At 38.2% G+C, this 14963-nt stretch overlaps 2 protein-coding genes across 2 annotated transcripts in view; both read right to left on the bottom strand.

Annotated features, from left to right (window-relative positions):
* Window positions 1-14963, bottom strand: part of angpt1 (angiopoietin 1) — a 48750-nt gene that overhangs the window by 8205 nt on the left and 25582 nt on the right. Inside the window, exons 5-7 of the mRNA XM_061664535.1 lie at window positions 8768-8883; window positions 7635-7736; window positions 4532-4698 (exon numbers count right to left, since the gene is read on the bottom strand). Coding sequence (XP_061520519.1) covers window positions 4532-4698; window positions 7635-7736; window positions 8768-8883 — 385 coding nt within the window. The remainder of the gene's footprint in view (window positions 1-4531; window positions 4699-7634; window positions 7737-8767; window positions 8884-14963) is intronic.
* The window catches only part of LOC133395539 (zymogen granule membrane protein 16-like), a 54727-nt gene that overhangs the window by 24843 nt on the left and 14921 nt on the right, over window positions 1-14963 (bottom strand). The window lies entirely within an intron of this gene.

Below are 14963 nucleotides of genomic sequence, written 5' to 3'. Positions count from 1 at the left end.
CTTCATTCAGGCTCCTACTGTAAATATAATGGGAATTAGGCAAAACTAAATATTTTAAATATTGTACTTTGAGCAACAGATACGATCCTATGACAACCTGACAGGAGAGCATATTAGGACTGCACTTCAAAATGAAAAGCAAAAAAGAAAAAAAAATATTTCTAAAGAGCTGAATTGCTGCCATTTATATCATTCATTTTAATTGGAAGTTTATATATATATATATATATATATACACACACTCACACACACACAATTAATTGGAAAAAAAAACCTATATAGTACCTTGATTTGAATCATCCCAATACTATTTTCTCGTGTGTGATTTAACCAGGAAACCATCCATCCATCCATTCAATGTTGGTTTTCGGCTCACTTGTTGTATCACCTCATCATCAAACACCTGCAATTTCTCCTACAGTTACATGCGGTTCCCCCACAAATTAGAACACTGAACCAGAAAAAGGCAGAATAATGTGGCTAATTGAACCAAACGTAAAGGAAGATACTGTATATTGTTAAACATAGTTATATTGAAGGGGGACAAAAACTAAAAAGGTAATGGTATGTATGTGGAGCAAGAATATAACCTTTTCTTGGCAGGTAATACGAAGAATGTTTTCTTGAGTTTGCTTGGTTATTGTTGGACTGTTCCTATTTTTCTTTGCTGTGTGTGTCTTGCTGTCTGGATTTGTCTGTACCTCATCAGGACCTGATCAATCGGTATCAATCATCTGACTCTTGTTGACACAGCATAGCTGCTAGTACCTAAAAGTAACAAAAATAGTCTTCAACTCACTATGAAGCAGACTGTATTACTCACTACTATCCTCTTCAATCAAAAGCAATAAATACAAAAGTGAGTTAAGACAATCCAACACACAGAGGTCCCAGAACACATGATGTAGTAGCACCTTCTGGTTGTTGTTGGCCAATGTTTTAAAAAAGCAATGTGCAAATGTCCTACCAAAAATTTTTCTTCAGAACAAACATCCATCCATCCATTGTTAAACAGATTTGTGTAGTTTATGTAGAAGGATATCTAAAAGTAAATTTTTTTTCATATTTAATGAAAAAATCCCAAAAAGTCAAAATCTAAAAAACATAAGGATAGCAATGACAAAAACAAAACACAAGGATTTTGAAAACATTTTTGATTTGCAGTGAACCAAAGTAAAGCTTGTTTATAGGTTCTCAGGGTTTTCAGGGCTCGAGAGATTTTGTTTTATATATATCTCAAATCCCGGCCTCGCTTGTGTGGAGTTTGCATGTTCTCCCCGTGCCTGCGTGGGTTTTCTCCGGGTACTCTGGTTTCCTCCCACATCTCCAAAATCATACGTGGTAGGTTGGTTGGAGGCTAAATTACGCGTAGGTGTGAATGTGAGTGCAAATGGTTGATTGTTTATATGTGCCCTGCGATTGGCTGGTGACCAGTTCAGGGTGTACCCCGTCTCTCGCCCAGAGTCAGCTGGGATAGGCTCCAGCATGCTTGTGACCCTAGTGAGGATAAGGGGTTCAGAAAATGGATGGGTGGATGTATCTCTAAGTAAGTTAATTAAGATGGGTTAAGAAGTGATGTAGTTTCAACAATGTCCATGATGGTATAAAAAAAAATTAATCATCATCATGGAGTAAATGTAGAATGAAAAAAAAAACCTGTAATATTCTCTAACAATCTTTTTTTTTTTTATTCATCCTTTGACAAAACCACAAGAGTCTACCCCCATGACCGAAGCTATGTAGGGTGAAACCTCTGTCCTCACAAGACATTTCTCCAAATTAACTATGGCAACGAGGCAAATAGTTCCACGCTGGGATACAGAGCAATATATTTTTTTCTGGAAGATTACGAAAGAGTTGAGGCAACGTTTTTTAGTCACAGAATCTCTTATGTTTTTTTTTTATTTTCACAACAAAAGGGAGATGTTGTCTGAAAGAACCAGCATTACTGTGAAAACCTGAGAAGTGAAGATGTCAGTACTTTCCGTTGAGGCCAGAGGATTTCTTGGAACATTTGGATTTTTGCAACAATTTTCCATATTTGAGGATCCCAAGCATCTGCCACAGTTTGCGGTCTGTTATCACTAACCCCCTTAAGAATAAACAGAACCCCACATCATCAAATATGTCTGTCGAAGGAGATTTACATAGACAACACAGTGATACATTTTAGTTGGATTGAAATTGTAATCAAAAAGACCTCTCCACAGGATTGCATAACAGGATCAACACGACTGAATCGATTGTAAATGGTCCTGTCCAAAGAAAATCTAAATTTGTCAATTAAAGTATTTCCTTCTATGTTTTCATATATCTGTGTTCCATGTCTCATTTTGTATCCATCTCCAACATACATGAAGGACAAAGCAACAATTCGAGGGTGTTCAGACATTGCAGGGTCACAATGGATACTGGGTTATACAATGAGACCATGGTTATACAATGAGACCAATCTCTTTCGACTGAAAATATTTTGGTTTTAAAAATGTCAATATACGACATAAGATCAACATTTCAGTTTTTATTTCCAGGTGTTTACATCTGGATCTGATATACAGGTTAAAAGATAACGCCTTTTGTTTGTGGTGGCAAGTGTGTGTGGTGGCACAGGTGTTTTCTATTACAGTACATCAATTATTCAAATAATAAATAGTGCTGGATGTCAATGCTCACACCTTTCAGCTTTAGGTTTTGCCTGCGAAGACTTTAATTTATACTAGTTACAGGGTTAACCGATGTGAAAATCAGAGCACTGACTATGTGTGGAACATTGTGAAGCTGAAAGAAGGTAGAAAATTAATCAAAGCCTTTTGCACAACCATTGCTTACTGTTTGCAGAAGACTCCATGAACAAAAGCTACAATATACGACAAGATGTCATGTGTGTGTGTGTGTGTGTGTGTGTGTGTGTGTTCCAGGTTTTGTCTTCCTCTCTCTCGTTTCTCACACACCTGCTCCTGTGAGCATCTTCACCACCTGTGCCTCGTTCATACCTAATTACCGATTGTATTTAACCTCGTGTCTCATTCCCACTCGTTGCCAGTTCGTTGTACCTTGTCGTCACGTTCCAGCATTCCTTGTTCCTTGTCACAGACTCACAGTAAGACTTTGACCCTGTTCCGATTATCGACCTTGCCTCTTTGCCTCATGTTCTTGGATACTGTTGCCCTTCTTGGATTGCCTGCCTGTGTACCGACCTATGCCCGTCTATTAAACCACTCTTTTTGGAAACTGTCCATTTGTTTTGGAGTCTTGCATTTTTGGGTCCTATCCTCTGTTCCGTTAATGACACAAGATGCAAACATCTCATTAGCAAGACGACTACTATAAATATACAAAATATTACAGAGGCTAGCCTTAAAGTTCTGGGAGAAAGTTTAATGGACTGATGAAACTGAACATTATCTTTTATCAATGTGATGGAAAGGTTAAGATTTAAGAAATAAACTACTGTATCTAAAACATACAAGCTCAGCTGTGAAATACACTGTAAGTAGGTACAGGCAAATTGGATTTTTGGGCTTTTGTGGCTTCTTTTAGGACGGGTTTACTAATCTTCATTGATGATTTACCACACGATGGAAGCAGGAGTCAGAAGTCAAATGAAATATTCTGTTGGCCAATTTAAGGAAAACTGCAACCGAACTGAAGATAATGACCCAAAACACATTTCCCAATATAATAGACTTCATCAAGGGAAAGAAATGGAAGGTTTTTCTACTGGCAAAGTCAAGCTTCAGACTTAAACCCTATATAGTATGCATGATGCCTGCTTTTAAATTCAATCTAGTCCAATACTTTTGCTCTCCCAAATATTTGGTGTTCTGTTACCAGTAATGCTATCTTTGAACTTGATGTACATACTGTACCTGGAAATGAAAGCTGAAATGTCTAGTCTCATATTCTTTTCCTCCTAGCTGACTTTGGACGAAATGCAGACGACACCCTGGACCCATCGTCACTCGTCAGTCAATCGCAGGGTACATATGGAGAGAACCTTTCACACTCACGTTAACACTGTCAGTGAGTGGCCATTGAACTGACTCTGCCTGCACGGAAGTCAGGCAAGTAAACTGTTGCATCATCAGTTACCTAAAAATTTTCAGTCTACAACAAAAAAAGAAAAGAAAAGTAAATTGCCTCACTGTTCTAATGCTTTGGGAGGGAAGCATACTGAGCATGTATCTATTTGAATAATATCCTTGAATTGAGCACTTAGAGTTGACATGCAGGTCAGTTTAAAGTATGCACCATCTGACTGACTGGAACTCCTGTTCTTCATCCAAAAAGTGTGATTTCCATAGCCAGGTTTTTACATCATAAAGGATCCGGGTAGATTGTGTTGAAATATTTTTGTTATGTTAAGAAGTGTTTGGGATACAGGAATTTTTCAGGGTTTCATAAGGCCTCGTCCATTTTGCCAAATAGTGCAACATAGTCCAGAACCTCCACAACAAATGGACTTTGGAGCAGTCCAGGTGAAATTCTGCACAAAAGCACATAACATTCTTTGCAGTAATGGGATCATTACCTGTAGTTCTGTTTCTCGCTGCCAATTTGAAAGCGATCATAAAGTGAGAAGGCCTGCTGTCCGTCCCAGTCTGTCAGTTCAACGCGGAGGATGTACTGCCTTTGGCTGGTCAACTGGTAAACATATTCATTCCCCAACCAGTGCTCTGCAGATGTACTTCCAAAACCCTGAAATCAAGCGAGACAAAAATAACAAGTGTGAAATACAACAAGTGCCGTTTTAAGAGTGATACTATCATATCACCTGTGGATTTCAGACGTTAGAAGAACATTTGTAACTAGAATAACATGACCCATGATCCAAGGCTATTCATGTGGTCATTGTTAATTCATTCACTTCCACTTCGCTAATCAGAAGACTTTTTGTAGCACACCCTGCAAGCTGCTTAATTAAACATCTCCTCTCCCATGCATGGGATTATTTGAGACAAAATATATATGCTTAGTGTTCTGCAGTGTTTATAACAGTAATATAAAAAAATCATTAACCACAGCACAAGCCCCAGCATTAAATACATTGCTTGAGACACAACAAAACAACTGCTAAATGTTTTCTATGAGCAGTGCTGCCGGTTGAAGGCGTAATGCTTTTGACAGCAGTGGAGTGCAGAGGCTAATTGCAAGAAGTGGATGACATTACAGCTAATGACAAAAGTGATCCAATTGGAAAAGGGAGAAGGGAGGGTGATGATGATGACGATGGTGGAGGCAAAGTCTGTGTTTGTGCTTAGCGTGTGTGGTGATGAGGAATAGGAAGGAGGGAAAGTAAATATGGCGCATTCTTGGGGGCTTAGGCATGTCCTGCAGACTGGGTGGAAGAGCAAGTGAGTGGGGCCCTTTTTATAGCTTCTTCTTTCTATACAACATATTTCACTTCTGAGTGAAGATCAGCTTGGTCTCCTGTTGTGAACCAGAGTCCATTTCAGAATCTGTCTGGAGAGAAAATTTAAGTCGAAGTGCATTTTTATCTCGTTGCTATAACTATAACCCATCATTTAAAACTTAATAGAAGTTATTTATACAATAAGTTGAACTTGCCACTATACAGTATTGGGGCAGGTTTTGGCAATATTCATGCATCTTAAACCCTAAATGGAATGGAACGAAAATGTAATTGTCAGTACCCTACCATTCATTTTCTTATTTTGTTAAAAGCCCTGCCGTAAAGGTAATTAAACAAACAAACAAACAAACAAAAAGCTAGGTTTCCGGCTGTCATAGATGACCTCTGCTAATAATAGTCTTTGGATTACATTTGAATACAAACAATGATATTCCAACTTAACTTCCTAACTGGCCCAACTAACAAAATTACAACTTCTGGCCACACCACCTTGACTGAAAGAATGACTGATCCTTTGACTGCATTAAATCCAAGCAAAGGCCTATGAAGCCCAAGAATGTGAAAACTAATAACACAATAAAACACCATCACCTCCAATCTGTTGAAGGAGAGTGTGATAAAATGTTGCTGTTGCCTTCCACAATGTCCTGTGAATGTCAACCAAAGGTTCATGGGTACCCCTCATTAAATGTAATGCACTCTTTGTGCACCTGTTCGCGTTGTAAGCTTTCCATGTCAAGTCTCACTGGGCCTTAGCCTTCGGCTCTCACATGGTGTTTTTTCACCCATATTTCCATTGTATTCATTCCAGAAACAATTTGTAGAAATGTTTACATTTTTACATACAGAAAGTTGAACTCCTCTGAGGTCATATAATTTAGAATTCTATCAAAATTTGGGGGGGAAACAAAACTTTGGAGTACGAAGACTATAGTGAAACTAGATGCTATGTGTGTCATCACCAATTATCAAAATTAACCACAATTTTAAAAATGTATTTCCATGTTTTTTTGTTTGTTTTTTTTTTTATTCTATGCTGGTTCATGTTACTTATTATACAACTCCATGAAACAAACCTGGAACTAACGCTGTTGTTATTCGCCGTCAAAGTTCAGAGATTGTTTAGTGTATGGATACACTGATTGATCAGTGTATCCATATTGTTTATGTTCGGTCTTGGACGTTCCACTCTAATATGTTGCCATGGCAATCCAAGATTAGTGACTGTAGTGGTTGAAGGTTCTATTGTTTTTTTTCAGTCTAGTCTTGGCTAACTGATTTGACTTTGCTGCAATCACAATAAAGTGAATAATTCTTATTTCATGACATTCTTTTTTTTACATTATTATTACTGTTAATGAGGTAAATTGTATCCAGTGTTTGTACAAACTCAGTTTTTTATTTATGAGAAGCACACGTAAGCTGTCTGTTTCCCCTCCTAAAAAGAGTAGTCACCAGCAGGAACTTGTTCTCAACCCCAGATGTTAATAACATTATATGACAAAACATTATATCTGATCTACCTTGGTACTTCTCTTGCTTATAACGTCTCGAAACATCATTGAGATCCTTTTCATACTGACAAGTAAATTATACATCAGTCTAACGGACTGAAGGGGAAATTAAACTAGAGACAGAAAGCAGATTATCGGGGAAAGTATAAACATATAGTCCATCTGATAATAAACTGACAGCTATTGGAGGGTATATAGTGGTGAGACTTATAGAGTAACGTCACCAGTTTGACTGCCAGCAATAATAAATGCAATTCATTGTTTGTCCAAAACGTAGTCTGAAAATGTTAACGCTGCCATGCTATATATGCATTGACACTTCCGTGATGACAAACACATGACGTTCTCCGCAAACATCCAACGCAGTGCAACAGAGGCGAAATAAAAGTGTTGTTGTCATATTTACACGCAATAATTTCCTGTTTGAGAAGGGGAAGGATAACATCTTGGCGGGTCTAAGACACCCTAGACAATGTTTCTAATCCAAAAAGGGGGCTAAAGTTGAGGAGAAATAACATCTGGCTGAAGTGTTCCAAATGGATCAGTGGACCCTTTTCAACATGTTCAATCACAGCCAAAAAGCTAATGATATTTGTCAGAACCTGATGGCTAAAGTATTGTCGCAACAGGACGTGGTGCTCATAACATAGTTTTACAACATTTGTATTGTGTGTAACAAGACCACCAATATTATCGCTTGTGGATTACACATACAGTAGATGATGCAGGCATTTGTCTTGTCTCACCATTTTGTAATCCTTCCACGTTCTCTGGAAATCCACACTGCCGTCTTCTCTGCGCTGGATGATCGTCCATCCACCGCCAGCTGTTTCCATGTTACAATACACCTACAAATTAAAAAAAGAATAGAGTTTGACAATGCCACACGGATAGGACCCAGAGGGCTGCCAATTGGGGGATTTATTAGATGTAATATTACATAACTGGAAGATGTAATGAATGGAATATTTGATGTGATTCTCAGCGGCATTCAGAAAAAATGAGGGGTCAGTTTATTTGGAGTCGTGTTTGGGAACTTAGTGTATCTCTGTCCCACTCAAAACTAATCACCGTCTCCTTATCCTCTACCAACTCCCAAGAGGTGTTCCTCATCAGAGGGTCTAGATCAAAGTGGAGGTCTGAGATGGACACATACCAGGAGACACCTGGGTGTAATATGGCCCTTAACCTTGGACCTCAGTGTGCGTAAGCTGATAATGCAGGGTTGTGGGTCTATCTGCAGGGTTGCTCAGTGTTTTGAGTTTGAGACACCGGTGTGGAGTAGGGAAGGTCTCTCACATCCGCAAGCCCACACAGCTGAACATACATGAACGCAGGCTGAGTATAATTAAGGAAGTACCCCTGACACGATCATTTCCAGGAGACTGTCTCACATCCATCTCGTCAACGCTCACACAAACAGCCACTAGCCACCTTTGAGATGATTCTAGCAGTGGCCTGGGGCTTGACGGATACAATCCGCTCACACCTACTTCAAACCTCTCCATTTATCAAATTATCACCTTCATCAATCAGTTGGTGGTGAGCAGAGCCGAGGTTAAGAACATATCATCATACAGACAACCCCAGTGTCCTCGACATGTTCAGCTCCAAGTCTGGCTTCACACCTCACCCATCGCCAAATTCCTGCATTTTCAAAGCTGACGTGAGTATTCACAGCTTGTACTCTTCATTTGCACTCATCGGTGGCAGATGTCCCGCGGTGGCTAAGTGTCTTTATCTCATTTGCAAGGAGTAATTTTCATTCAACTCAAAGAAAACAAGCGGTTTACTTTAAACCAACAGTGTAAGTGTTCAAACGAAGTGATGATTTCACGTGAAAGAGGCATTTTGGCCACACCTTATTGTGAATTCTCACCCTTTTGTTCTCTTGCAGGTTGATCTGGATGTTATAGACTCCATTCTTATTAAAGCCAGCCTGGTAAAGGTCGGCACAATCACGGAACTTCTTTTCTTCATCCAGGACCTTTGGGACTGGGGGTGCAAAAACAAAAAATAAGATGCAGCTTTAGATTAGGTAAATGTGTATTGCAGCCTTTGCGTAATTAGCGGTGCAAGGATTTAAAAAAAACCAAAAAAAAAAACACCCTATGTATATAAAAAAAGAAACAGAAAACTATTTTCTTTTTAAAACAAAATCATTGTCAAGAAAATATAATATGTTTGCCAGTTTATTGGAGATACTGTATACTACTGAGACATTTGGTTATTGAAGTTTCGTACTGCATCTTGAAGAATATTTTTGCAGACTGACTCATGGCCAGCCCCCCTGTCTAAGCATTGTTAACCTATCTGATATTTTTGGTTGGTTTTCAAAAATGATACCCAAAGATAGGCTGGTTTGATTCTGAGGTTTGCTTCTAACCAGCATCCCATAACTCTGCAACTCAACCCAATAGGGTATATAATAGGGTATCAACCCAATAGGGTATATATAGGGTATATGTATATATATGCACTACCACCTTTTGCATTCAGTAAACAGGTGAAAGAACTTCCTTCCGGCATGGGTAAATGGCAGAAACCTATGGTAGGAGACTGGGACAAAAACTTTAAATATCTATAATGTCTTTTGTTAAACACAAAATGTCACCACAGAGCCACTAATGAAGAGGCTTTGTAGGCTTTGTTCGTGTTTACGAATATCATATCATATTTGTATAAATAAAGGATATACATGTATTTAACTTTTTTCCCAAGACAACTGCCATAAGGAAAACAACACACTTCAAACCATCATGTCATCAACACTTAGTCATGCTTGTTAGCAGTACAGACGGGCTCACTTGTTTTCTTGTCACGTCCCGCATATAGCGGAATTCCTTGCCGCAACGGGAAGTTTGCGTAAGTGCATCAATTCTCTAGAAATCTAGCTGTAATAATCAACGCCTGGAGTCTTTTTAGTCTGTGGTCTCTGGGTTACAAATAATTACAGAATTGCAACTGTTTACGTCTTCAAAACCCATAGAAGTCCCAGTTAACAAGTTTATCTCCTTGATCAAGAGGATCATTCTTCCAGGTGTACCTTGATGTCTCGCCTTTGCACTGGCCTTATGGTCTGTTGGTCCTCCTGAGCAGATCCACCCATCTACAATACTTTTGCCATCCACCTGTGGTTTGTTAGTCTGTTACAGCTTCAGGTTAGTCAACTTGGTTCCCTGATTTACAGCTAAAAAACCTATAAGCAGCCCAACCGGCACCTCGTCTTCTTGTCTTGTCCTTGGGCTATCCACAGTTGATATGCTACAATGAACCATTTGTATGACGAGAACATGCAAACGCCACACAACAAGGTCCTAGCCAACATTCACATGAGACAGATAAGATATAAACATCCCACTGTAGGCCTACTTCACCCAGAGTTTCAATATCACTATAAAGTGCCTTTGGTGTCCTCATCAGAATCACTCTGTCATGATCTTATTTTAAGTGGTCAAACATTTGCACACATACCAGTACTATGATAAGGCTCTTGTAGACCCTGTAAAGTGTATTCAGGGATTGGTTTCTAAATACCCTTAGCCTACATACTATACTGTATGTTTGACAATAATTTCTAAAGACACGTGCAAACACTGAGAACAATGTTCAGTACTATTGTTGAAATATAGCATTAAACTCTTTTCTTCAACACTTCAGTTGTCTGGATTTTTGGCTAAAATGAAGCCCAGGTACGCGCTTAGACTTTCTGGCATGAACGTCCCTCTCCCACTATAAAGTTCTGAGCGCCTTCATTCCATCAGCGGTCATCTGGCACAATTGTGAGTTACTTATTAATAATAACTTGGCCCATTTCTACCCACTACAGCATGCAGGTAGCTAGTAAGCTATGCCTCAATCTTCCCTGAAGTGTTACATCTTTTATATTATTGGGGCGACAGTGTCTCTGTTATGTGGACTCACACACGACACACAGAGCGAGGTGTTGACAAATTCGACAAACTCACTGCTCGCTAGCCTGCTAACTCACGGATAGCTGCAAATGATTGTGGCCCTTGCACCACGTGGCTGGGCAACAGTTTAAGGGACCAAGAACAAGAGTCCAAACAAGCAAATCAACTGCGAACAAATCCATTTATGCAGAGTACGTGTAGCACATAATAGCGTACATTTTGATTTGGTTGCAGAAGACTGTAATAAACCATTACTGTCTTTTGTTCCTAGTGTGATTTATGCCATGACATTGTTGGAAGAGAAATTGTAATTGAAACAAAATGTACATCAGACAGTTTGTAGCCTACCTATCATTTGGTGCCCCACCAATTTTTGGTGGGGCACCTGCTGTTTTCTGTAAATGCTAGATTAACAACAATTTAATATGGAAGTTTATGATTTTTTTCTCTCATGCCACTCGTCTTTTTATTGGTCCTCCCTATTCCTATATAAAAATTTATGATGAGTAACTTTGAGCTGGGAGGTTCTCGTTTGTACGATGGAGAATCAGAAGGCAGAAGATAGACGGCAAAGTCTCACTGCGAGTATCTTGTAACTTCAAGATAAAATCTGAGGGTCAACTAGCATATTAGTAGAAGAATCCGAGTTCACCATCCAGATTCCCCGCTCTCTCTGAGAGGGCTTCAAACTTTGACAGACCAGCTGCATCCATTTCCATCTGTAGGTAATTATGGCTGCACTATTTTGAAACCAAGCATGAGGCTATGGACAAAATACTACAAGCTATAAATTTCAAGTTCCTGTTATAACAAGTGGTTTATATTTACTTTCCAAGCCTTGTTATAGTGATGGAAATTCTTTCAGATTTTCTTTTTTAACATCCTCTTTCTTCTGCGCCTTTCTCCTCCCACTTAATGGGTTCACGTCAGTTTTCACCCCATTGTTTTTATTGTTAGAATTGTGGAGTCAAAGAAGATGTCATTGGAAAGCGAAATGAGTCAGTGATCCTTTGCTTTTACTTTGATCCGCCTGTGTGCAAAGGACCCCTCCTTTGGAAGTAGGTCGTTTATTTGGGTCCACGACAGTATTTGGCCATTTTGACAAAGTATTGAGTGTCAGTGACAAGACTCTCCTGCTGTGACAGGTCGACATTGGGGGCCCTTGCACCCCAGACTCTAATACAACAAAGGATAGCCCTGTCAGACGGTAATTTACCCCAAGCAGGCTGACAGCGGGGTACTTTTAAGGAGCCTTGAAGGTTAATGTTGGTAGAGGGTTTTTTTGGGCCTGAAATTAGTGTTGACAATTATTTCGCAATAGCTACTGCGATTTCCCAAAGTGCAAGAAAATCGCTCAGGGACTGGACCACAAGACTGGTTCCCTTGTACCGCTTGCTGCCCAGATCTCCAAATATTATTTATGTCCCAATATTTGTTTGTAGTAAAATATGTAGTGGTTCAGTGGGGACTCATATTCAGCAGGGGGTTCATGTGAAAAGACCAATAGGCCTTGGGTGTTTGCATAAATCAGTACTTGTGCCAAATGAGCCCAAATCCTGGAACTGAAGAGAGTGAAAATTGGAGCTAAATGGACTGCTATAGACATCACTGCTCCCATGTGACTGTAATCAGTCTTTAAGTACATCTGAGCCTGATTCACTACATGAGCCCATGAATTTCTCGCACATAGTTGTTTGAAGGATGTACAGCATGACAAAATTATGTCAGTGCTATTTTATGGTAATGCTTTCCAATTCATGCACACACACAAACACACGCACACGAATACTGTATTGGAAAAGAAAGTTGCAATAAACAAGTTCTAATGCTAGCAATCATTACATTAATGATTATAACAGGGTTCCTATGCAAATTTGTGGTATATATTGATATACAACAAAAAGATAACTCACTCAACCCAGTACAGTCTATTATGTTAAAAACATCCACATAAAACATGTATGCAAAATAAATGTGCATGAATTTATTTATTTTATTAATATGTTTTCCATCCAGCTTGTTGTACTTTTGACCTATATGTGCCACAATGTGGTTAACACATTCACTGCCATTGACAGCTTTAGAAGTCAAATATCCATGTTAACTGGGAAGGCTGGCAGTGAATGAGTTAAATGGCCTATCCATCTGATCATTGCATACCAATAATACATATATGTTATCAATAATACAGTTTTGGCATGAAAAAAATCACGTTCAATTAGTTAAAGATAATGCAAATATATATATATATATATATATATATATATATATATATATATATATATATATATATATATATATATATATATATATGTACAATATATATATATACAAAGTTTGATCTAATATTTAGAGGTTTATCGTACAATTATATGTTTGTGTTGCGCACAATGCTCAGCTTTTTAAAAATATTTTTTTATAAATAAATGAGTCTCATTCCTTCTAAGTAAGAGGCAATAATAATGATGAATAACATCAATTCCATGAGATAACAGAAAACTCTAAAACAAATTCTTATTTTGCAGCCAGCAACTTTAAAAGAGTGTTCCAAAGCTGTGGTCAATTACTTTTAATGGCAGTCTGCGGCTCATTGCACCCTAATGAGCTTTGGGTAATGAATACAATTTAAACAAATTGCTTCATCTCGCCACATCAAAAATATCTGTTTTCACTGGAATATTGGAAAATGCTCATGGAAATGTTGTAGATGCACTAGTTGGTAAAAAAAAAAAAGGTACAAAATCAGTGTTGTGAAAAATGAAATGACTAGCAGACATGGGTCAGCATATTAGGAAAATAACCCCAAATTGCTTTTGTGTTCTAGAATACTTTCATTTCAATACACTGCAGTTAATAGAAACTGCTGCCAAGAGTTCATAAACTGTGATTACAAATGTAATTCCCTTGTACTTGTAAAAACAGAGACATTTACACAAATTAGCTACTTAAACATATGTTTAACATTGTGGCAGTTTGCGCAGTGAACAAGAAATATATATATATATATATATATATATATAGTATATATAGTATATATATATATATATATATATATATATATAGTATAGTATATATATATATATATATATATATATGGGTGAGTACTGTATCTGGATAAAAAGTGCATAATGAATTTTTGAGTCAATATAGCTCAAAGCGACCGTCCACCCAACCAGTATCATTATGGCACCGCATCGATGTTCATCACCCTCTTTGAACCCGCAGTCGCAAATGACCATACAAACACAAGTACCAGGTACCAAAAAATAGTTTTTCTTACACATTCATTAACCGAACTGAATTGATTTATAATTGACATACAGTTATTATAGCATTACTAAAACAACTAATCTAATCTAATGGTATCTTAGAGTTCACATAACACTACTGTCAACATTTGATTTTTGGATTGGTTAACTTGTGCAAAATACATTTATCAAACACTGTTTATTTACCAACATGACATACAGTAACACATAACTAGTCGGAATGCACCATGGTCTACTCCTAACCAAAACTAATACAGTAGTAAAGTCATAATTATTGTAAACGTTTGTAACAAAAATACTTCTCAGCCATAGATATAAATCTATCAAAATGAAAAAGTAAGTATGGTGGTAACTGGGCGTGTCTTGTTACGCTATGCGATGATGTATTCTTTTTGGTGCTGCACAACCTAGTTCATTGTTTGTCATTTGGAACCTTTATATGTCGCGTCAGGATTGTCATAAGCCGATGACCCTCTTTGTTTGCAGTTCATTAGAGACATTCAATCTTTTTCAAAATGTCATTTTCTCCTGAGGCCTGAAATGTCCATGCTTCAAGGAAACTTCTCAAGCATTTTGATGGCATGAAATACCAAACACCACTCATCAATTTTTCAAGAAACAATAAGGTAAAGAACATTTATATATTTTTTAAATGCAATGTAAAAACAAGGCTAGAGTGTCTAATAATCAGTGAAATCCATCTACCCACCCCTCACCTCATTCAGACTGGCTCTCCCTCAGGAACTATTACACTTTGAATTATTCAGGCCGGGGTTAGGAAAGAAGCGACCTCTAACCTGCACACCCGCTTCAACCCTGAAACGTACCGCAGTGGAGGGAAGGACCCACCACACAGCAGCAGCCACATTGCACATCTAGCGCGTCCAGTTAA

Source organism: Phycodurus eques, chromosome 20 (genome assembly GCF_024500275.1).
Source record: "Phycodurus eques isolate BA_2022a chromosome 20, UOR_Pequ_1.1, whole genome shotgun sequence".
NCBI classification, from domain to species: domain Eukaryota; kingdom Metazoa; phylum Chordata; class Actinopteri; order Syngnathiformes; family Syngnathidae; genus Phycodurus; species Phycodurus eques.
The sequence above is the reverse complement of the archived record's forward strand: the minus strand, read 5'-3'. Positions and strand labels throughout refer to the sequence as shown.